The 22,021-nt window shown below is 41.7% G+C and overlaps 2 protein-coding genes across 8 annotated transcripts in view; one reads left to right on the forward strand and one right to left on the reverse strand.

Moving 5' to 3' along the window:
- galnt9 (polypeptide N-acetylgalactosaminyltransferase 9) overlaps positions 1–22,021 on the forward strand; it is a 1,026,805-nt gene that overhangs the window by 587,402 nt on the left and 417,382 nt on the right. The window lies entirely within an intron of this gene.
- The window catches only part of fbrsl1 (fibrosin-like 1), a 353,282-nt gene that overhangs the window by 191,134 nt on the left and 140,127 nt on the right, over positions 1–22,021 (reverse strand). For all 7 annotated transcript variants that reach the window (XM_008417610.2, XM_008417609.2, XM_008417613.2 and 4 more), the window contains exons 3-4: positions 12,676–12,777; positions 7,017–7,052 (exon numbers count right to left, since the gene is read on the reverse strand). In XM_008417610.2, the coding sequence (XP_008415832.1) occupies positions 7,017–7,052; positions 12,676–12,777 (138 nt within the window). The remainder of the gene's footprint in view (positions 1–7,016; positions 7,053–12,675; positions 12,778–22,021) is intronic.

Raw genomic sequence — 22,021 nt, forward strand, 5'->3', positions numbered from 1 at the left:
CAAAAATGATACTGTGCAAAATATAATTTGAATTCAATCATCTTATATTCACTGGATGTAACATTTAATCCAATGAATCACTGTTGCTTTGTGCAATGCAGCGTCAAAGTTCTATTAGATAATAGTAATTGACATAACCCAGTATCTGATTGAGATCTTTAGAAAAAGCCTCATCTGACAGGGAGCTAAGTTTCTTTTTCTCCACAACAAAGAGGATCCAAATCAACCTAAACAAAACTGTTTAAGGTTGTACACATGACTCTAAGATAGCTCTGTTTAGAGAGTAGACTCATTTAGCGTTAAACGTGATTATAACAAGCCGAACGGGCATCTGAGAGCCTGAGCGTCAGAGCTCAACCAAAAGCACTTTTTTTTACTCCCTGACACTGAGGAGATAAACCTTCCCAAAACAGACTAGTCAGATTATACTGTCACAGACAAAGCTCTGTGCTTTTATCGTGCGTGAAAACAAGAGCCGCTTCTTGGCCTTGGGTGGTTTCAAAAGATTGGGGGTTGGAGACTTGAGCTTAATCACTTCATCTGAAGGGAAGGAGTGGTGTGTTGTCTTTTAAGCTCAGCTGAAATGCCACCCCACCAAACCCATCTGCCCCTACCTCCCCTTTTCAACCCACGAGGTACAATCTGCCCAGCCCATAGGAAGCAACAGGATGGCCAGATCATTGTAAAGAGATTTTGTGACATTTTCTGCATCTCCTGCAGGACCTATCTCCCAGGTGCAGAGGGAGATAGATGTTGGGGTTCTTAATCTTGAAACCCCAGAGAGTATGATAAATTGCCTGGAACCTTTGCACATCTCTTCTTGAACAACAAGCAGGTGGAAAGCAAAGGAAACAATGCCCACATCGTTCCCCACTGCTAAGGTTATAATGAAGCCGCCCAGAGTGCTGAGAGAATTGGTTTGGGAAACAATTCCCTATCCAGTTCTCCACAGTGATTGAGACAGTAAGGATAAGTCGAAGCGTAGCTTATCTGCTGTCACTCGGTGCTCCAAAGATTAGTTCTAATTCTCGTCCGTCTTCAGTCACTTAGCTAAATGTCAGCAAACGTCTAGTGATGACACAGAAGCACAAATGCCACGTTATGACAACCTGATATAGTTCATGCATTACTATTGAGAAAAGTTGCTTTTACTGTGACAGAAAAGAACCAAAGCTTACATTGCATCTTAAATTATGAGATATTTATTAGATCCGCCAATTGCCCACCTCTGGTTCTTGTTTGACTTGTCGATATTCGTTTTATTCAATTCCAACTTCCAACTGTAAAATCATAACGCAAGAAATAAACATAAGAGTGGTCATTAATTATTCATGGTACAAGCAGAGAATAAAAATGATGCTATGGTGACAGAGACGGCAGTTGCTAGAAAACAGGGTTTTATTATCATTTTTGAAAAATAGACTAAATGAAAAAATTTTTTTTTTGATTTTAAATCTGTCTTTAGCGTCTTATGCTGCAGGTTAGCACAAAGTGGTTAGCATTACCACAACAAACTCAGATTGACTGAAACATTGAAGCCCAGCAAGGCAGAACAACAGGGAAGCATGAACAAACTGGAATTAGATTGTAGCTGCCAAGCAGAGAGACTGTATGGTGGCCTGTAAGAGACATTCAAAGCCTTGTTACTGCAACACACCAGGTAAATTTTTCTCCATTTCCTTCAGCTAGCAAATCCTTTTTTTTAACTGGTAAGGATTAAACTAAAACTGATTTTAATAATTACCATGATGTATTTTAGTATTACTATTTGGTTCATACAGAAGAACCACTCAATATAAAATTGGTCTGTTCCAAAAGGCAATTTTTTAATCTTATAAATGTATACATGGAAACGTATTTTCTCATTGCCAGTTATGGAAATTAAAATAATTTCTACCTACTAACGACACTCCTGCCAAAACATCTTCAACATGACAGAGTGTCTGACTCTATATTATGGCATTGCTTTAAATATTTTATTATCCTCTAACTTATTTGAAAATAAATAACCAAGGGAACGGACATAATGGAAATGGTTAAGAGGTAGATTTTTGAATGGTCCATTATGACATTATGGTGGGTTCTGAATCCTAGAACATTCTGCACTGGGCCCAAACCCAACAACAGCAAATGCCAGCGATTTTAAACAACAGTTTGAATCCTGGGTGCACTGTGTGCCCAGACTGTAATTACTGCCTGACAAATATAATGTAGCAGAAGCTACATTGGTGAGAGAGAACTAAAATAATAATAATAAAAAAAAACACGATAATAATACTGTTGCTATAACTACCCCTACTAGCATAGGGATTATAAAACAATTAATGTAGAAATGAAAAAGATCACTGATAAATTTGCACGGTGTAATGACTATTGGAAAATTTCAAACTTATTATACCGCAAGAGTGCACTTTATGTGAAAATTATATTTACAACCTTTTAAAATAAAACTGCAGTTCAAAACTGTTTGAGGCAAACAGAAATTTTCTTCAACTGTAAAGCTGCAGTATACAAGTTTAATAAAAACATGTTTTTACCATAACTGCTAAAACCATCACCATGTGATGAGGGTATAATATGAGACAGATAATCTATGACCTCCTCCAGTGCTACTATTGCAGTCTGAAGAAATGTACTGCTCCTGGTCAAAAGCAACCAGGACCTTTGGACGTTAAAAGCTCCTGGTTGAATGTTAATCAACCTTGTGTACGTGCTGCTACAGCTGCAGCTGATCCAGAATGCTGCTGCTCGGGTTCTCACTAAAACCAGGAAGATAGAGCACATAACACCAGTTTTAAAGTCCCTACACTGGCTCCCTGTAGCTCAGAGAATAGACTTTAAAATACTGATGTTAGTTTATAAATCACTGAACGGTTTRGCACCACAATACCTTAAAGATCTGTTATTGCTGTACCAACCGTCTAGACCCCTCAGATCTTCTGGTTCTGTTCTGCTCTGCATCCCCAGAACCAGAACCAGACGAGGAGAAGCAGCATTCAGTTTCTAYGCACCACAGATTTGGAACAAACTTCCAGAAAACTGTAAAACAGCTGAAACACTGGGTGCTTTTAAATCTCAACTTAAAACCCACCTGTTTAGAGTTGCTTATGGCTAAATTAGGGTTAGAGTGCGGGTTTTGATGTCTTCCATGTTTTTATGTCTTTAATGTTTTTAATTTCTTTTTCTTTCTTTTCGATGTTTTATGTTTTTTTTATTTTTATTTTTTATTTTTTAATCTCTTTCTCACTGTTTATTTCTGTTTTTATTTTAATTATGTAAAGCACTTTGAAATGCCTTGCTGCTGAAATGTGCTATACAAATAAAATTTGATTGATTGATTGATTGATGTGCTAATGGCAGAGAAACAACTCACTGTTCCAGGAAAACCATCATCATCACTGACTATGCCTTAGCATTTGTAACAGGCTATGTTGTGGTGAACGTAGCAGAAAACAAGAGGGAGGGTGTGAGTATCTTGCACATGAGAGTGACAGATGGCGCTAAGACCCTCCTCCTGGCTCTGATTGGTTGTTTCTGACTGAGTAGCGTATTTTTGTGGTTAGTACTGGGAGAACTGCGGGAAGGCAGAAGTGACTGTGATTTTTACAAATATATAAAATATTTTTTTTTCTCGGGCTGCACAGTGGCGCAGTTGGTAGTGCCGTTGCCTTGCAGCAAGAAGGTTCTGGGTTCAATTCCCGGCCCCGGTCTTTCTGCATGGAGTTTGCATGTTCTCCCTGTGCATTCGTGGGTTTTCTCCAGGTACTCCGGTTTCCTCCCACAGTCCAAAAACATGACTGTCAGGTTAATTGGCCTCTCTAAATTGCCCCTAGGTGTGAGTGTGTGTGTGCATGGTTGTGTGTTCTGTGTGTCTCTGTGTTGCCCTGCGACAGACTGGCGACCTGTCTCTCGCCCGGAACGTTAGCTGGAGATAGGCACCAGCAACCCTCTCGACCCCACTAAGGGACAAGGGTGTAAAGAAAATGGATGGATTTTTTTCTCTTGTAGTCATATTTTAATAAAGAGAAAAATTTGTGTTAAAAATATTAAGAAAATCATGAATTTTTTTTGCCAGATTGTCAATCTTGAACTGAAATGTTGCGTCATATTAGACATATTTAATCTTCTCTTACTGGTTCGGGTCAGTTAAACAGTCTCTACACACACATGACTGATTAGTTTTTATTCGCGGGGAGGTAAATCATTAGACCTTGATCAATTTAAAAGTCACTTATGAGATTACTCATCAATGGTCTGTCTTGCTGACAGACCATTCTTGATTCTTTTCAAACGTTCTGTTCTCTCTCCTACCCTTGTGTTTTTCTTCTTCACTCTCCTCCTCCTCCTCCAGCCTTTCAGCCTCTGCCCTGCAGTTCCCTGTAGCTCCTCTGACCCAGCACCCTGAGCCCTCCTTCAAAACTATCGTACTGTAAAGCCCGGAGCACTTGCAGATAAGCAGCCCCCAGAAATCAAGCGGACCCTGCAGCCGAGCAGATTGAGTGTCAGAGCTCAGTACCCAGGAGGTGCCTGGAGGCTACAAACACTGCAGATAGCACCATCAGATAGCCGGCGAGGGGGAGCCAGACAACATGAAACTTCCTGGCCTCGTTACTAGACTTTGCTTTGCTTGCACAATTCCCCCCCCTCCCACTCCTTGCCGTCTCCTCCCACACCACTACCTCCAAGCCAAACTGCACCTCTCTCGCTCCGAATCCCTCCCCTTCGCCTTTCAGATAAAGAGAAGGCCTCGTTCCCTGCCGACTTAAACTGACAGCTCGAGCCAAAGGGCTCTGCCAGCTTTTTTTGGAGGTCTTGTTTGTTTTCATCCTTCTGTGAGTGTGCTGATGCCGGGGAGCAGGAATGTGACATGTTCTATTAAAACAACATAAAAAAAAGAAAAGAAAAAAAGAAAAACTCCCTCCCCCCCGATTCCACAGAGATCAATGTTTTTTGAAGTTTGCTTTGTTCGGCGCTTTAACAGTAGCCCTTTGAGGCAGATTAAGGATGACAAACCATTTATAGCTGCTTTGTTTGTTTGGGTGATTGCTTCCGAGCTACAATAACCCGCACCATATGCCGCTCATTTGCAAATAAGGAGCGTGTTTTAAATAAAGTACCTCTTATGAGCTCCCTTTTTAGCAAAGGACGTAAAGGACAAGCGCTGTCTTCATTATTCCGAGACTTGACACATCATGGCAACAAACAGTGGAGCGCAGGATAGCGCTTTACTTTGTCAATGCAAAGGGGGAGGAAAACAAATGCTTAAAAGGGATAAAAATAGGAAGGCGAAAAGATTTTACAAATAAAAACAAAGCAACTCCTTTTTTAGGTTAACTACAGAAATGAACTCTAAAACATTTGCCCATTTACTAATTTGTTGTTGCATTAAATTGTTCAGATCGTCAAATCAACAAAGATAGCCTGAGTAAATACAAGATGTTTTCAACCGACAATTTCCTCTTATGAAGGAAAAATAAGTCCAAATTCTATGCTCTACCAACCAACCTGGTCCTGTCAAAATACGATTAGCCAGAGGAGAAAAACAGGTTCCTGACTGGGCCTGATCACTACCATACCAGTACAATAAAAAAGTCATTTAATAGCATCTGTCCAGCAACATGAAGTTAAAAAACAACGAGTCATTCTGCTATTTACAGAGATTCATAATAGAATACCTTTATTAGTCCCTCATGGAGGAAACTGACATTTCCGTACAGTCCGTCCAAAAGCAAAAAACACAAAAAACATAAGACATGGGCAGACAGGTGCCTGAGGCAGCAAACATGGGAGGCACTGCCCTTCCATTAGATGACAAAATCATTAGATGACAAAATCTAATGAAACAAAATATCTGCAAATGGAGTTAAACGTAGAACAGTGATGAACCTTGAGAGTGGCTGGTCTACCAGAATTACTCCAAGAAAGCATTTCCAACTTATCTAGGAGGCAAGAAAATGAAAACACTGCATGCCTCACTTGTCTGAGTCAAAGTCGGTGTTGATGATTCAACAATAAGTAAGATATGGGAGAGTTCCAGGGCCGAAGCCATTGATAGGGCTGCGTTGCTGTTTCAGAACCTGGACAAGTTCTGCTCTCACCCAGAAAATCTTACGGACACGACAGAGCAATCAGCTTGTGACCTTAAGTCAAAGCTGACTTGGATTAAGTAGCAGGTCACCACCAGGTCCCTCAAAAACCAAAAAAAAAAAAAAAAAAAAAACTGAAGGTGTTGAAGTGGCCTAGTAAAGAACTAGCAAGTCTACCTCTAAATGGTCAAAAAACAACCCCAAAACACATTTTACAAGTCAGGACATAAATCTGATAGAGATGCTGTATTATGAACTACTTTACTCTTGCTAATGCCCAGGATGAGTTCTTAGGTTAGAGGGCCAGGTTGGGTTGGATAGTTGTTGTTAAATTAAAAAAAATTGCTTTGAATTGAATTTGAATTGCCAGAACTGACATTTTTATTTACTCAGGTTATGTTTGATATTAAAACAGTCTCGTTAATCTGAAACATTTGACTGTGACCAGTAAGACAAGCCAAAACACAGAGGCAATCCTTTAACATTGTGTTTTATAAGAAAACCCATTGCATGCACTCGTTTTTCACAAATCATTAGAAACTTTGAATCCAAATTTTGTTGAAGAATAAAGACTAGATGTAGCTGCCATCCCACACCTTGCCTTATTTAAGGAAAGCAGGATTTATATCATAATGAACATTATGCCCCACTGACTGTTACCGCAGGAAAATATGAAACTCTGTGCCAAATTGCACTGCTGGCGAATGGCGCCGATCAATGCCAATAAAGCGGGGCCCTTTTCGTCAAGGTAGTGCAGGACACCTTCCCACAATTTAATCATTCAGTCAGCCAGAATTAATGTTCCTAATATCATGATTTCTCCATTACTCTATTTAACATAATTAAAATGTCGAGCGCTGGGCCCATAAAGCGAGTCGTTGGAGATTGTAATTCAGCCGTAAAGCCATGAAGCATGAAAATGTCACTTACCGAGTAGCCGCGGCCCGACAGAGAGTGAGCGGAGCTCTGTGGGGAGAGAGAGGAGAACAAGGATGACCTTTGAGGAGCAATTCACTCGCTCACACAGACATGATGAAGCAACGTCGCTTTAATATCAATATTCACGTTAACCTTTCGCCCACCCTGTCATGTACCCGACACCTGCACACATCACTCCTTTTTCCTCCTGCCTGGACGGAGGAGGAGATCCAGGGGAAACCTGCCACTCAGTCTCTCAGGGATTGTGGGGATGATGTCACACCTGACTGAGCCGGATTTACTTTCAAATCAGAAAACCAGCTACATTTGCTCATTTCTGGGGCTCGGCGACCAAGTTAAATCATATCTAGCAAAATTAGCATTTTATAAATTCAAACACTGTGACTTTTCCACCACCGGAGGTTAAACAGTAGTGATTTAATGAGACACTAACCATTAAACCAGAAATGAATGCCAGTTGAAGCTCAATAATCCAGTTGGCCAGTGAATGCCCCATACCAAGAGCTAATGGGTCATGGTGACAACAACACTCTTCGATGTAGATGGTTTGACTAAGCTAAGAGTCAAGTGTTTAAAAATTAAGCCAGAAGAAGCATTGAGATTAAATAAACTACAAAAGGAAAAGAAAAAAAATTATATTGCTTAAGTGACAAGTTTCATCAAAGGACAACAAAGTAGCCCTGTTTTCAACCTCTGTTGGCTAGTAGAGGTTGAATAATTTTGGAAAACTGACAGCTTTTGGACATTTTAAAGATAATGCTAATGGCTCGAACTGTGCTAATCACTAATAAAATATGCAAAGGTTATGATTTACTACCAGATCCATTTTGTCTTTGGTTTATGTTGCAGCAAGGTGTTTTTACAATTGGGAACAGATTATTAACTCCTCCAAAGCTCGAATAATCCCTGAATTACGACCCCAAACCTGAGAGGAGTTAAAAAAAAAAAAACAAGTTTCATGGATTTACATCAGGACAAAAAGAGCAGAGGGAGGAGGAAGTTCAAGCCATCTTTCCATCGATCACAATGAGCAAAGATTACATCTCCAACTTCAGCAGCTCTCTGCCTGACTTTCTAACCATAAAACCAGACGGAGACTTAAAGAGGCGTGGCGAAAGCAAATGAAGTGGACTAGCAGCACTGCCAACAACTGATGGTGTCATCTGGGACATTTTGGTGTGAATCATCGTCTCTGCTGTTCGGACATTGAGCCGTTATCATGTCATGAGGATCATGAGTCAAACAGCGACGACGACTGACTGCTACTGCATCACCTTCCACCACAACTCTTTGAAGGTGCTTGTATGGCTTGAGTTACAACGGTGTTTAAATTCACTTGTTGGGATTAATACAGTATTCTTTTGAATTGAATTTGAACTGAATTAATGCACGTGTTTGCAAAGGAAAGCTAATCATCTAAACTTGTAACATTTTTTGAGAACAGCTTTTTTTTTTATAATGCTCATTAATGCAAGACTTAAGGAACTGTAATACTTATGTAAATAGAACTTTAATACAATTTACATGATGTCATTATTTTTATCTAATCTTTTTATCATTATTATTATTTCAATCTGTGCTGCCTTTACCCAAGCCAAATCATATTAGATTCCTAAAGCGCTTATTGTATCAAGCATGACGATCTCTTTATGCATTTATGGAAGGGTTTTGGAACGCCGTCAAACTAAGTCTGCAAATTGTTTTTAAACGTAGCTCCCCCAAAATGCTAAGCAAAGCAGGAAGAGGACAAGGGGGGAAAAAAAGCCAGCTTTTGTTCTGTTCTCTGGCTCTCTGTGTGTCACAGCACAGCACGAATACCAATCTCCAAATCCCTTCCTCCACTTCCACTTTTCACTGCTTTTATTCCTCCGTCTAGATTGGCAATTTCTCCCCCCTGGTCTCTGGAGAGAACTTTTCTGCTAGAGCAATTTCATCCATAGGTCCACCTTCAATCCAAAATGACCTCCCCCACCACACACACACACACGCACACACCCCCACACGCGCACACCTCCGCTGCCCCTGCCTCCCTTGTTCTGCACTCTCCCAGTGCCCCTCAACTATTCACCTACACCTGCTCTAGGCATCAGCCCCTCATCAACGCCTGTGTGCCCCTCTGATTCGCAGGACAGCTCCTGTGGCGACGATTACCAAGGAGTCCTGCCGCGAACCGGAAAGCAGGCCCTGTGGGAATCAAAAGGCTATTCCCTCTCTCCTCAACCTCTCTGCACCCCTCGCTGCCACAGTGAGAGAGGAGAGAGCAGGCAACACTGCACAGAAGGCAAAAAAAAAAAAAAAAAAATCTGTAAATACAAAAAAAGACCAAAAAGGAAGGCAGAGTGTGCTCTCATTTCTAGGGATGCGTGCTGTTTCGTCAGCTCGAATCTATATGCTTGCGTTTGCGTGAGAGCATATGCGCATAGGTGGAGGGAAGCCGGAGCCGTTTGGAATTAGCCCGACTATGTAGAGTTCATTCAACTTGGAGCATTCTGAGTAGAAAGAGAGGCTTATTTAAATGATAATGAGGGACAATCCATTGGATTTAGTGCTGGTGAAGGAGGGGAAAAAATAAAATAGAGGAGGGAAAAAGGGGGGGGGATCCATTAAAACGCCAGCGGTTCATAAGCCATAGGGTCGGCATACAGCTAAACACTCTCTCTTTAAAAGCCATTATACATGGCTCTCAATGGATTTCTGCAGCGCTTAGGACTTCAAAAGGATTTAGAACCCGCCCAGGAGAGAGGGGGAAGGGGCAGAGGATGGTGGCAGACCAAGAGTGTGTGTGTGCGCGGTGGTTACGACAGCTAATGGCGTGAGGGATGGGGCGGATGCCGGCAACATTTAAGGGTTAACTAAACAGCCTTGGAGAACAAAAGTGTTGCTAAATCCAGCCCCTAATCCTCTCCCTATTTCCATGCCCCCCCACCCTCTTCTCCTCCACTCTCTTGACAATAAAGAAAGAAAGAAAACATGGCAATGGGAGAGGAGTGTCCAGTCCGTCTTCTTTTAAACCAAAGGGTGATTTCTGCCACCGCCGGGGGAAAGCCAATCAGAACAAATCAATGTGTGGATGTACTGAACGGAAACAAAACTGAAGTTGTTGTCTTTAGACCTGAAGAGGAACGATCTAGAGTCAGAACGCAGCTTCACTGTTACAGCTAGCAACGAGAGATCAGGTCTGAAATTTGGGTGTAGCGATAGAATCACACCTGAACATTCAGAAACACATAAAGATGGTTACAAAGTCGGCCTTCTATCTCCTCAAGAACATTTCTAGGTTTAAAGGACATAGAAAAACTCATCCATCCTCTTATCTTTAGTTGCTCAGAGAACAGACTTAAGTACTATTGTTAGTCTATAAATCACTGAACAGCTTAGCAACAAAATACTTTAAAGATCTGCCGGTGTTGTATCAACTTTTCACTCCACTAATGCCCAAATAGGGAGAAGCAGCATGCAGATGATGTGGTCCTTTAATTTGAAACACACTTCCAGAAAACTGCAAAACAGTTGAAACACTGAGTTGCATTATGTTATCATGTAAAGCACTTTGAATTGCCTTGTTGCTGTAAATGTGCTATACGAATAAACTCGACTCGTCTTTTAGAACCACGATGGGGGGACTGCACGTCTGTCCTCAGCGGTAGAATGAGGAGGTTGTGTGTGTGTGTGGGTAGGCGTATGTGAAGAAACCACTCTGTACTCTGCGCGACACACATGCAGCGGAAGCCACCTCACATTTCCCTAATCCTTCTGCGGCTCAGTGGTGAAGCCCCGCTGCACTGCAGGCACAATTACCTAGTCAAAATAAGCAGATAAAGACCCCCACCATGGCAACGAACAAACAACATCCCCCTGCAATTTTTTTTAAACTTTACTTCCCACCCCCTCTTCTACCAAATTGATGCATGACTTTTTTTTTTTTTTTTTTTTACAGGCAAATAGGCGGGCGTGCCATTTGTCTCTCTTTCCTTTGGCGGCAAGACAAGAGAAATTCGTTTTACCCGTCGCCGACGCAGCATCATTAGTCGAGAGCTCTTAAAGCCGGGGAGCCACTTTGATGTGGTGGAGCACGTTTTATGAAAATTAGCAGCGCTTTCAACGCGCTCGTCGAGATTTCACGGAGCTGTATAAAGATATGTGTGTGTGTGTGTATATATATATATATATATATATATGTGTGTGTGTGTGTGTAAGAGATGGGGACAATACGACGGTGAGGAATGTTGCCAGGCCTGAACTAGAGTACAGACAGGAAGAAGGCAAGAGAAGCAGGACAGAGGGAGGAGAAACGTTAACGACAGGCAGAGATGGATGGATGGATGGATGGATGGATGGATGGATGGATGGATGGATGGATGGATGGATGGATGGATGGATGGATGGATGGATGGATGGATGGACGGATGGATATGCAATGGCTACAACGCTCAGCGTCTGCCCACCGTTTATTTGGCAACAGATTAGAGAGACATGCCACATCTTAACACCGTCGGCGATTACAGCATGCAATTTTCAGCAGTGAATCCCCCAAACTCCTCCCCTCTGTCTCCCCCCCTGTCCAACCCACAACCATCACCACAACAACCGCCGCTCCCGTCACCCCCACCTTCTTTCCATTCGCTCCCCCTCCCTCCCGGTGCTTGTCGTATATCCCTGTCAGAGCTGTCAACAAGCGCCGGTCTTTTATCTGACAAGCCCGCCTCTTCCTCCTGACTTTTTCATTAAGAGACACCCTTTTATACAAATTTGAGAGAAATAGCATAAGGGGAGGGGGTGGAGGGAAGAGGTTGAGGGTGAGGTGGGGGGTATTGTGCAGAAGGAGCTGAGAAGCACAGTAAAGAAAAGAAAAAGAATGAAAATGGTTGATTTAAAAAAAAAATCTTTTTAAGGCACTTCTTTGTATCCCAGCTAAAATGCTGACTAGCTTAAAACAATGAACCTAATGAGTTTGTATTATTTTTGCTGTTGTTTCCATCATTTCTCTCCTCTACAGGGGAAAAAAAAAATCTCCATATTTTTCTCGCCCTTCTCTGCAGGCTTTCTTTGACTAAATGAACAATCAGGTTTCGTTAGGTTTGGGAGGCTCCTGCTTGACAGGCATTAGTTAAGAATCATATTTCTACATTCTTTAAAATGAGACGCTCGGGATTTTGCATAAATTCTCATTACTTTTCCTGTTTCTAAATTGCATTATTTTATTCCTTACGCCGTGGCGATGCCTGGCTTCCGCTCTGATTTGCCACCTACTCCTCCGACTAAATGGGCTTGCATATGGATGTCGGTGAGGCGATAATTGGGAGCGTTTCTTTAACTCGTTCCATTCTGGGGTTGGCGGGGGTCAGCTCACACCAGGTTGATTTATGTTAAGTCATCTCTACGTTTAACCATGAGGCCAACTCGCTGTTGCTGTGTAACCACCTTAATCATTTCCTGTATGTCGGTTTCCTTATTAATGCCCCGGAGCTGTACGAGGCGAGAGCACCACACCACCTGTCCTCGGATTTCAGCCTCAGTGCACATTCAGTGCTGCCATCCTCTGTCCAAATTCTCATTTTACGGGTTTCTGGGTTTAGTCTGTGGGAATGAAAACTGCAGCTCTCAGTGGGAGGTCTGGGGGGAAAGGGAAGGTTCTTGTTCGGGGACTCACCTCGCTGAGCTGCTCCTTGGAGTTGCTCCTGTGCGGCCGACTAAATTCTTGGAAAGTCTCGTCCTCTCTGAGCTTGACCGGACGCGGCGCCAAAGGTTTGATCTGCCAAAGACACGTGAGGAAAGAAGTCTGAAAAAAACTATATTGATAATCACACATAAACATGTACACAAGTGGAATATACCATTTACGTGATCTTCCAAAAGAAACATCCACATTTGTTAAATCACTTCAAATGTCATTTTAATGCCACAAACTTTAGTGAATGGTTGGGCGACGTGAATTTCTATCAATATTTTGTGGTACTATTGTGACAATGATAAAAGTGACAAGAAGAACTACTGAATATCTATTTTTTAGGTCATTCTATAGCTGTGACTGCATGATACATATATCATACTGTCACAAACACAAGATTACTCAACCAGTCATCAGTAACAAAAACAATAGGGTTTGTTTTACGGCCTACAGTACATCTTGGTGTAAATTACTCCAAGATGTAATTTATACCATCTTGGAGAGTTTGATGGTCAAAATTTAGGTAGATCAAACTCCCAGGCTGGCATTCGTAAAGCTCTCTTTTTTATTTTATTCTCACCCACGATTTATAGCAACAACAACTGAGCATATCTGTGGAGCATAAGTACAATAGACACGAGTTATTCTTTTTTAAAAATGGAAATCTGATAAATATCTACCAGCTACCACTAAACAGCAAAGGTTTGTTCATCCTGTTTTGAAAATAGCTCACCATAAGTAAACAGTACACTTCTCAGTTGGTTTAGGTTTGTACTTTGGAACATTCTAGCATGTGATCTGATCTTTACCTGTTAATTGTAGCTCTGGTTTCATGTTTAGGGTTTGTTATCCTTCATCTGTTTCAATTCTTTCACAACTTTTAAAGAAGGCTGTGCAAGTCATTACACATTTTGATCCGTACTGACGGCACTTTGCAAAATGTAATGTTTCAATTGCTGATCTTTGTGTTGTCCTGATGTAACGCACTTTGAACTGCCTTGTTGTTGCTATAATGTGCATTACATATAAATCTGATAGATTGATTTATATGTTGTGTTAAACGCACAATGTTTTTGTTAAACGTAACGTACAAGTGAGCGCATGTTCTCTGACCCGCGTCAGTGTTACCCTTATAATAAAAGCTTTGCTTTCTTGCAGCCTGTCAAGCCACACAGTTGGCGTGTCTCCAAATTCCCAGCCAGATGGGAGGTTGGCAAACTCGGTGAGGGGGACCCAGCGCTGATGCGGAGTGGCCAATGAAAATGCCTCTCTCTGCTTCTCCATCTTGGCGTACAACAGCGATGACTGTTGGGTGTAATCCATTTGACTAGCAGTGAGCGTGTAGTAGCTCCCCCGGTGGCAAGTGTGGTGTCTGGCCCCGGTCTCCTGATCTCCACTGTAATTTAAGCAGATCACTGCTACAATTAACCTTTCCTGGTAAATATCAATTATGGCCCCCGGCTGGGCTAGAATTAAAAGGGTCATCAGCTAATCTGACAGGTCCTGTACGCTACCACCTGGCTGGGAAAGAGGGGGAAGACAGGGCAGCCGAGAGAGGAAGTGTTTGCCTACCCTTGTGCCCACCAGCGTACATGCCAAGCAGACAATTCACTTTTAATTACCCTGCTGCTGCCAAGGCCTGCACGCTGATTGGCCAAGGGGCATCAGCAGTCCGCTGAGGTCAATAGTGATAGTGTAGGGGCTAAATAGGAGGAGATGAAGGAAGGAGGGGCTCCTACCGAGCAATCAGGGAGTAGTGATGGAAGGAAGATAGACCTGGCAGGTGGGCCTAATCAGGTTTGACTTCCACATCTAACCGCGTCTCCCTCAGCCTCTCTCAGTTTCTCTAGACTTGCTGTCAGCCTAATCACTTCTTGAATCTCAAAATAGAAGGTGGCCCTTTTGATTTCCTCCTCTCAAAGGGAGCACAAAGAGAGCAATCCTCCTTGGCAGGCAGGCAGGCAGGCAGGCAGGCAAGCAGGCACATCAGCAGAGACAGAGCTTCAAGGTACAGTCAGTGTCACGTCGGTGTCAAGTGTTGTTGTTGATTACTCTGTTTACCCACCATCGGTATTGCTGACAAATTCCTGAAGGCACCCAAAGTGTTTTCATCTTCTCCAGGGCCCTGGGGGCACATTACCACGTCCGCAATCAATTTGGCAATTGATCAGAGCAAAGCTTCTAATTAGGCATCTAGGTTAATGATGCGGCATGCAAGGACCATTCCCCAAGCAGCAGTTCAATGGAACAGAATGGCAATTGATCTGGGAAGGAATTCGCAAACTCTGACAAAAGACTGGCAATCCTGACTGCCTGTAATTATGTAGGGACTAACTTCCTGTCTGGGGAGGTGCTTAATTGGCCCGGGTTCTTCTTTCTTCCTTCCAGTGTGGGTCTAACAATACAGTTACTCATCAGAGGAGACGTCTATGATGTAAAATAGGCCTTTAATTTGGAGCTGATCGCAATGAAGCAGATTCTAACGTCAGCATTGTTAGCGGCTAAGGCTTAACCAATCATGGAATACCCCGAGGGCTTACAAATGGTTTGGATTTGGTCTGTTTTTTTTTTTTTCTAGTGTTCTCACAGAAATTATTTCAAAGAAGTGGGGGCTTATTAAGTGCCTTTATAAACTGAATATTGCCAGTCAGCCAGACAGCAAATCTTTATTATCCAATTCAGTCAACAAAGCAACTCGTTTCCCACTTCAAATTAAGAGTAGGCACAAGGTTAAGATTCATTGACAGCTCACAGTTCATCTGTCAGTGTTATTCGTATAATAATCATTAAAAATCATTCAGTTTTTTTTTTTTTTCAGAATCACATTATGACGTATCCTGCAGAATTTTGCACTTGGCCCATTAGCCAACACAATGGCCTAAGATTTTGGCAGCATTGGCACTCCGTACTTCCCCATCTTTAAAAGTGCTGGCAAAACTTGTATCAATGTCTAAAAGTTTGCAAGTAAAAATGGGTAAATCAATATGATTTCTTTTTCTGGCCTGTGGTTGAAATGCACCACAACATTGTTTTTGTGCTGAATTACTCGCCATCGGACAACAGATTTGTTTCGACAGTGCTGAGGAAAAAAGTTGAAACTTCTTTCTCGACTTGAAAAATCACAACGACTTGTGCAGTACGACTGCTTAGATACCAGCCAAGGTCATCTTCTACCTTTATGTACAGAGTAAAATGGATGTCTGGGGCATTCATGCTCATTCAAAGGTTTCACTGTAACCCTGGAACCAGTGGAAAGTCTTTGGTTAGGCTTCATTCACTAATGAGCTGTTTAAGAAATTTGCAGTTAGGGATTCGTTTTTTTATTTATTTTTATTTAACGTTCCTTTTAAACAGAGATATTCTTAAGAAGCAGTCGGGCAAGGTTAATCAGGTTAAAGCAATGAATGTGAGTAATTGTGTTTGTGTTGAGGAGGGTTGAACATGACGGGTACGACTTAAGTCTATAGATGTTAAATAGAAGAGAGAGAAAAAAAATCACAGCTAAGTAAAGGCTTGGGTTTTACATGAATAATGTACTAGAAATTAGCTCCATTAGTCTCGGTATTGAACATGTCTGCAGTCTGTCTCTGGAGGCCGCTGCTTTGTGCTCTTTAATTATCTTCAAAGGACCCTCCAGCATCTTAATTTCCCCCTAGTTGAGTAATGCTGGCTGAGGTCTGTACATTTATAATACTCTAACCCTGGGTTAAGTTACAGAGACCCCCTGTGAAGTACGGCCTACACCGGGCAGAGACGGCTCACATCAGAACGCGCTCGGCTTGGCTGGCCCTCCCTTCTCTTCCTTCGCTCCCCTTGCGGTGTCAATCACTCCGCAACTCGTCAGCAGGGAGCTGGCTGAAGGCTACAGGGTGAAGCTTTGTTGTCCTGCTCCTTTGATCCTCCCTCCTCCTTCACTTGGCGGGGGGCGCAGGGAGTGAGGGGGCATCAGAAGGCCTGTGTGGTCTCCCCTCGTCCTCCTCCTTGGATCAGAGAGCCTGTTAGTTCTGACCTCACTCCTCTCCCTTTCTTCTCTCACTCTGCCTCAACTCTCCTTGGCTGCCATCACCTGTCATTAGCACTGAGGGGAAGCTGCGCCTCCTTCTTGTCCCGGTGTCAATCCTCATTACTTTAGGATCTTGGACCTCGCCCTCCCACCTGCTCCTTCCTTTCAAGCTCCCTCGATGCTCTTCTTTTTCAAGCTACAACGCTGCTCTTTGAGCTTCGCAGCCCAGGACAAGGAGCGTGAAGAGAAGGGGGAAAAAAAAAAGGGATTCGGGAAGAAGCTGAAGATGACGGATACAGATCATTTCTCTAATTTGTTCTGAAAAGTGTCCTGCGCAAAGGACCCTCACCTCTATTAACCTGGCGACAAGCTGCTGCTGCTGCTCAGGGAGGCGTCAGCAGTGTGCGTGTGTGTGTATGTATGTGTGTGTGTGTGTGAGGGCGGCCCAGTGGTGTGGCAGGCGGAGACACCTCGGTGCTTAGTGCCGGGCTGCGGCACCAGCTCAATCTATTGGCTCATTATCCCCCACGCCCAAGCTGGGGCGCAGACAAGTGCACTTTAGGGCCACAGGCCAAATTGATTCATCTGCCTTCATTTTGTTCAGGCGCAGAAGAGGCAGCTGCTTGAAGGAAGAGGTGGTGAGGGGGGCGGAGCTGTAGACAAACGGAGCTGGAGAGTTCCGTGTTTGTGGGTGTGTTGCTCACCTGCGTGTCACAGCCAGATCCCTCATGTACGTTTCTTTTCTCTATGAATTAACGGCACAAACAGCAACTCCCCATTTAATCAAATTTGAAACGTACGCCGGGCTCCCTCCCCGATGCCGCGCATGGAAATTAGCCCAAGGACAGGCCGGTGGATTTACAGCAGGGAGAGCAAATGGATTTTTACTTTTATTTTGATGGGTCCCTGTGTATCCATTAAGTCTTTTAATCATACATTATTCATCAGGCTCATCTTAGAATAAATTACCACTGAGAAAGAGATGCACGTTTGGCAACAAGGCCTGAAATGTCCACCTGTGCGCCTCCCCAGCTCGACTCTGAACTAGGCATTTGTGGGTTATTTGTATTTAGATGTAAAAAGTAAATCAACCAAGTTTATTGGTGTAGCACATTTCAGCAACAAGGCGGTTCAAAGTGCTTTACATCATAGACACACAAGAATGAAAAGTCATAAAAACATCATACAGTCAACAATTGAGAATCCGATGACACATATTACATTTTGATGAATATCATCATCGAACATGTTGGTCCATGTTCCATGTGTTGTGGTTCAAAAGCAGCTCTAAATAGATCAAGTCACAGTTTTTAAAGAATCTAGATTTAAAAAAAAAAAACATTAGATAATATCCAGGGTTTTATTTTTTACTCAATTGGTAATCAATAAAATCATAAAACTTTTATCTAGGCTTGTCACAGTAACAAATTTTGCTGGGCAATTCGTTGTTCCAGAAGTTATTACAATAAACGATAATATTGCTGCTTCGAGACCATTTTCAAGATAGGTAATGGAAATTGTATCAATGCAAGTTCACCCTTTCAAATGTGAATAAATTTTAATTTGTAATGAACATTTAAACACTGGAATTGGGAGACATTTTAAATATTCAACAAAAAACCTGAAACCACAATTAACATGAATACTGACGTCTCTAAACCAAATTGTCTTTCAAAAAAGGAGCAATACTTAAGACTTTGATCATCCATTTTTTCATAGAGAGACAAGAAAAACTAAATCTTTAAGCTCATTTTAATTTATTGTCCCATTAATTGATTTATTGCTTATTGCAACAGGCTTGTTTTCGTTGCAATTTATCCTACTAAGAGAGTCCCATCCCTGCTCTGAACCGCATCGCATTTGCGAGATGAGCTTGTGAAAAATCACAGCAAGATGGTGTTTTACTCCTAGTAATGACAACAGAGGCTGGAGTCAGCAGATTAGAGGCAACAATATGTACAAAGAAGGTCTGGTGTAAACAAATCAGAGGGTGTGACCTACAAGCCATTTGGCATTTGTCCTCCCCTGCACACTGCTGTACAGAACGCTGCAGCGTGTAAAGCTGACAGGGCAGCTAGTGCAGCTGCCCAGCGGCGCAACAAAGAAGTCAACCTGAAAGCGAGGGTCTGATTCGCAGCCAACGGAGACCCCAGGAGAGCCCAGAGTGTCCCACAGGGCCCCATCCAGAACAGATGAGCAGAGGAGGAGGAGCCATCCCCGCGGGCATCGGGTCTCTGCAATCACTCTCACCATATGCCTCCTAGGGGAATGAGGGAACAAGGGGGGCAGGGGAGGTGCACCTGCTTCCAAATACAAAACCATCCCTCAACACCTGTCCTGGGGGTTCACTGACAAATGCAACTATCACACATGCACACACACACACATGCACACCTCACCTGTCAGCCTGAACCACAGGAACAATATCTGCCCTGCGCTGATAAGCACAAGACCGCAGAGCAGAGCCCTCCCCCGCCCCCCGTTCAGTCGAACATCAGGGAAGACGCACGCTCAAAGCTACATGCAGCCATTAAGCTAGTGGTGTCAAAATGCTAATAACTTATTTTTGTTATCTCTCTACACTCTTCGTTCTTATCCAGTAATATAAGTTGTATGTTTGTACATGTGAGCAGCACTGTAGGAAGTTTAGACAAGATTTACCTCACTAACAAAATCTAACTGGGTTAATTCAAGAGTTTATACTTTTATTATATATATATATATATATAATTTTTCTTTTTAGCTATTGCTTCAAGCAATTCCAGTTGTACTTGTATTTTATTTCCATGTAATTAAAGAACAAAAACAAAAAATCTAAGTATTCTTTGATAATGAGAATCATTTATATGTTTTGTGTGCATGTAGCTTTCATTGCTGTAAGTAGTTGTGTAGATTTGTAATTAGGTGTGTTTACAAATGAATGTAATGTGAAGAAAATTACAAATATTTTCAATTACAAAGCAGCTGCTTCAGAAAATAGGTGTTAACTTAAAATAAAGAAATAGAAAATGCAATTCCGTTATTTATTTCTATTGCGCAATCTTTTGTCATGGAAAACAAAAATTTTTTTTAACACTTTTTATGTATTGTAAAATTCCAGAAACATGATCTAATTCAATGTCTGCGATTCCCAACGAAACAGATGTTACCAGAATTACCAGTGAAAAATGAAAACATTTAGTCCAACAGCAAAAGCACAGAAATGTAAGTTATTTCCTGTAAAAATATAGGGCCTAAAAATATTGTTTTATTTTTTATTAATATACCAGCTTAGTATTATTCACTGTTGCTGGAATAGGGTTAGGGTTTTCATATTGCTCCACCATTATTTGTGCTTAGTTCTGTCACTACTTTCACTGTAGTGTAGGCACGCTGCATCTCTCATCTCATTTCTGTAACACTTAAACAGACAGAGATAAGGCAGACGTAAACACTCTTATCAGCTGATAGCAGTCTGCTGGTAGGACAGCTCAGCGAGCCAGACAGATGTTGAAACCACTACATGTGAGTATGAACACAGATTTACACAACATGAACTCAACTGTCAGAACATCAAAGAAACCATTACGGCTTGCACCTTGAAATGTATGATAATTGAGTAAAAAACAACAACAAAAAAACATCCAATATTGTTATTATTACCATCATTATTATAAATGGTATCCAGTCAGAATGTTATGACTGATTTCCAATCTGAGTTTTTAGGGTTTTGATGTGCTGATACAGATTTTAGCCGATATTAATTTACTTTTAAGAGATTTTCTAGCCTCCTTGTGGTGAGTGATTTATAGTGGACGATGAAGAGATGAGATGTGACATTGATATCAGTCAATGTGAAACATTGGTTTAGTAGTATTTTAAAAGAAAGACAAATTGATTAAAGAGTTGACATTTTAAACTGACTTTAAGATCTTACATTAGCACTTAGCTAGTTCAGGGTTAGGGCTGTTATCATTGGTAAACAGTCTCTGTGGGTACTCACTCACTTTAACTCAGATTTCCAAAAGCTATTTTGAATCCCAAAAACTTAGAGGAAAGAAACTTACACTTTTACTTGATGTAAAAGTCCCTGTTATCTCCTGAAAGTCTTGCTCTCTCTCATTTTCTTGCAGCCTGAATTAACTGAATGCACACAGCTGAACATGCCATAGAAAATACAGTTTCCGTTCTAATTTCTTATGCCTCCATTGTTTGCATTCAATACTGAAAGTAGATAACTTTTGAATCTTTTCCTGTCAGTAAGAAAATCTTCAAGTTGAAAATGGACAAATTCTGGTCGCTAGATTTCTTTTCTGAACATCAATCATTATTAAACTGTTTTATAAAACAATATTTGGCATCTACGGTCTAAAAAATATATTTTTAAATGTTTTATTTAAATGTCTTAAAACTTCCTATTTTTACCTGAACTTGTTCTTAAATAATTTCCATCACTGCTGAACGTGGCACCAAATCGACCATTCTACTCAACTGATCTGCCGCCACTAATTATTTTTTAACACTTGAAAATGATCTTATTAGCAAACGAAAAAATTACAATTCTCAACGTGTAACATTCACACTCTCTTCTCCATCTGCACTCGATAACTTTGTCACCCTCACACGTACTTTAAGAAATGTTTAATTTCCTCTAATGTAATCTGAAATAATTATCAGCCGAAGCCGACATAAGTGCTGCAAAAAGGCTGCTTTTAACAAGTCCGCCAAACTCTAACACACATACACACCCCGCAAACACACACAGGTTCAAACTAGCTGTCGTTCAGCCTGCCATAATTTAAAAACTGAAGATAGGACTGTGGGCTGAAGGAAATGAGCAACTGATTAAAAACTGTGGTAGATGAACAGACTAACCTTAGACTGTTTTTTTTTTTTCACTTAGGTCAGACAGATACTTTAATTAGCCTTCTGGTTAGGGCAGAGGCTCATAACCCTGGTCTTCAAGGCAAATTGCCCTGCATGTTTAAGAAAGTTGCTTGCTTTAAACATCTTCAGATGAAGCCTGTTAATCAGCCATCAATTAAAATCGTCCTAGAGAATAAAAAGAGAAAATATTTCATCAATGTTTACAGAAAACTGACCGTTTTTTGTTTTTACAAACTGAAAATGTGCTTTGAAGCACATGCTAGCTTTTAGCATTGCTAGCACCATGTTATTAGCAGTAGCAGTATTTTCACAGCGCTTTCAAGTCTTTATGTGACCACTCTTCCATCCATCCATTTTCTTCCGCTTATCCGGGGTCGGGTCGCGGGGGCAGCAGCTTCAGAAGGGAGGCCCAGACTTTCCTCTCCCCAGCCACTTCTTCCAGCTCCTCCGGGGGAACCC

Source organism: Poecilia reticulata, linkage group LG9, assembly GCF_000633615.1.
Source record: "Poecilia reticulata strain Guanapo linkage group LG9, Guppy_female_1.0+MT, whole genome shotgun sequence".
NCBI classification, from domain to species: domain Eukaryota; kingdom Metazoa; phylum Chordata; class Actinopteri; order Cyprinodontiformes; family Poeciliidae; genus Poecilia; species Poecilia reticulata.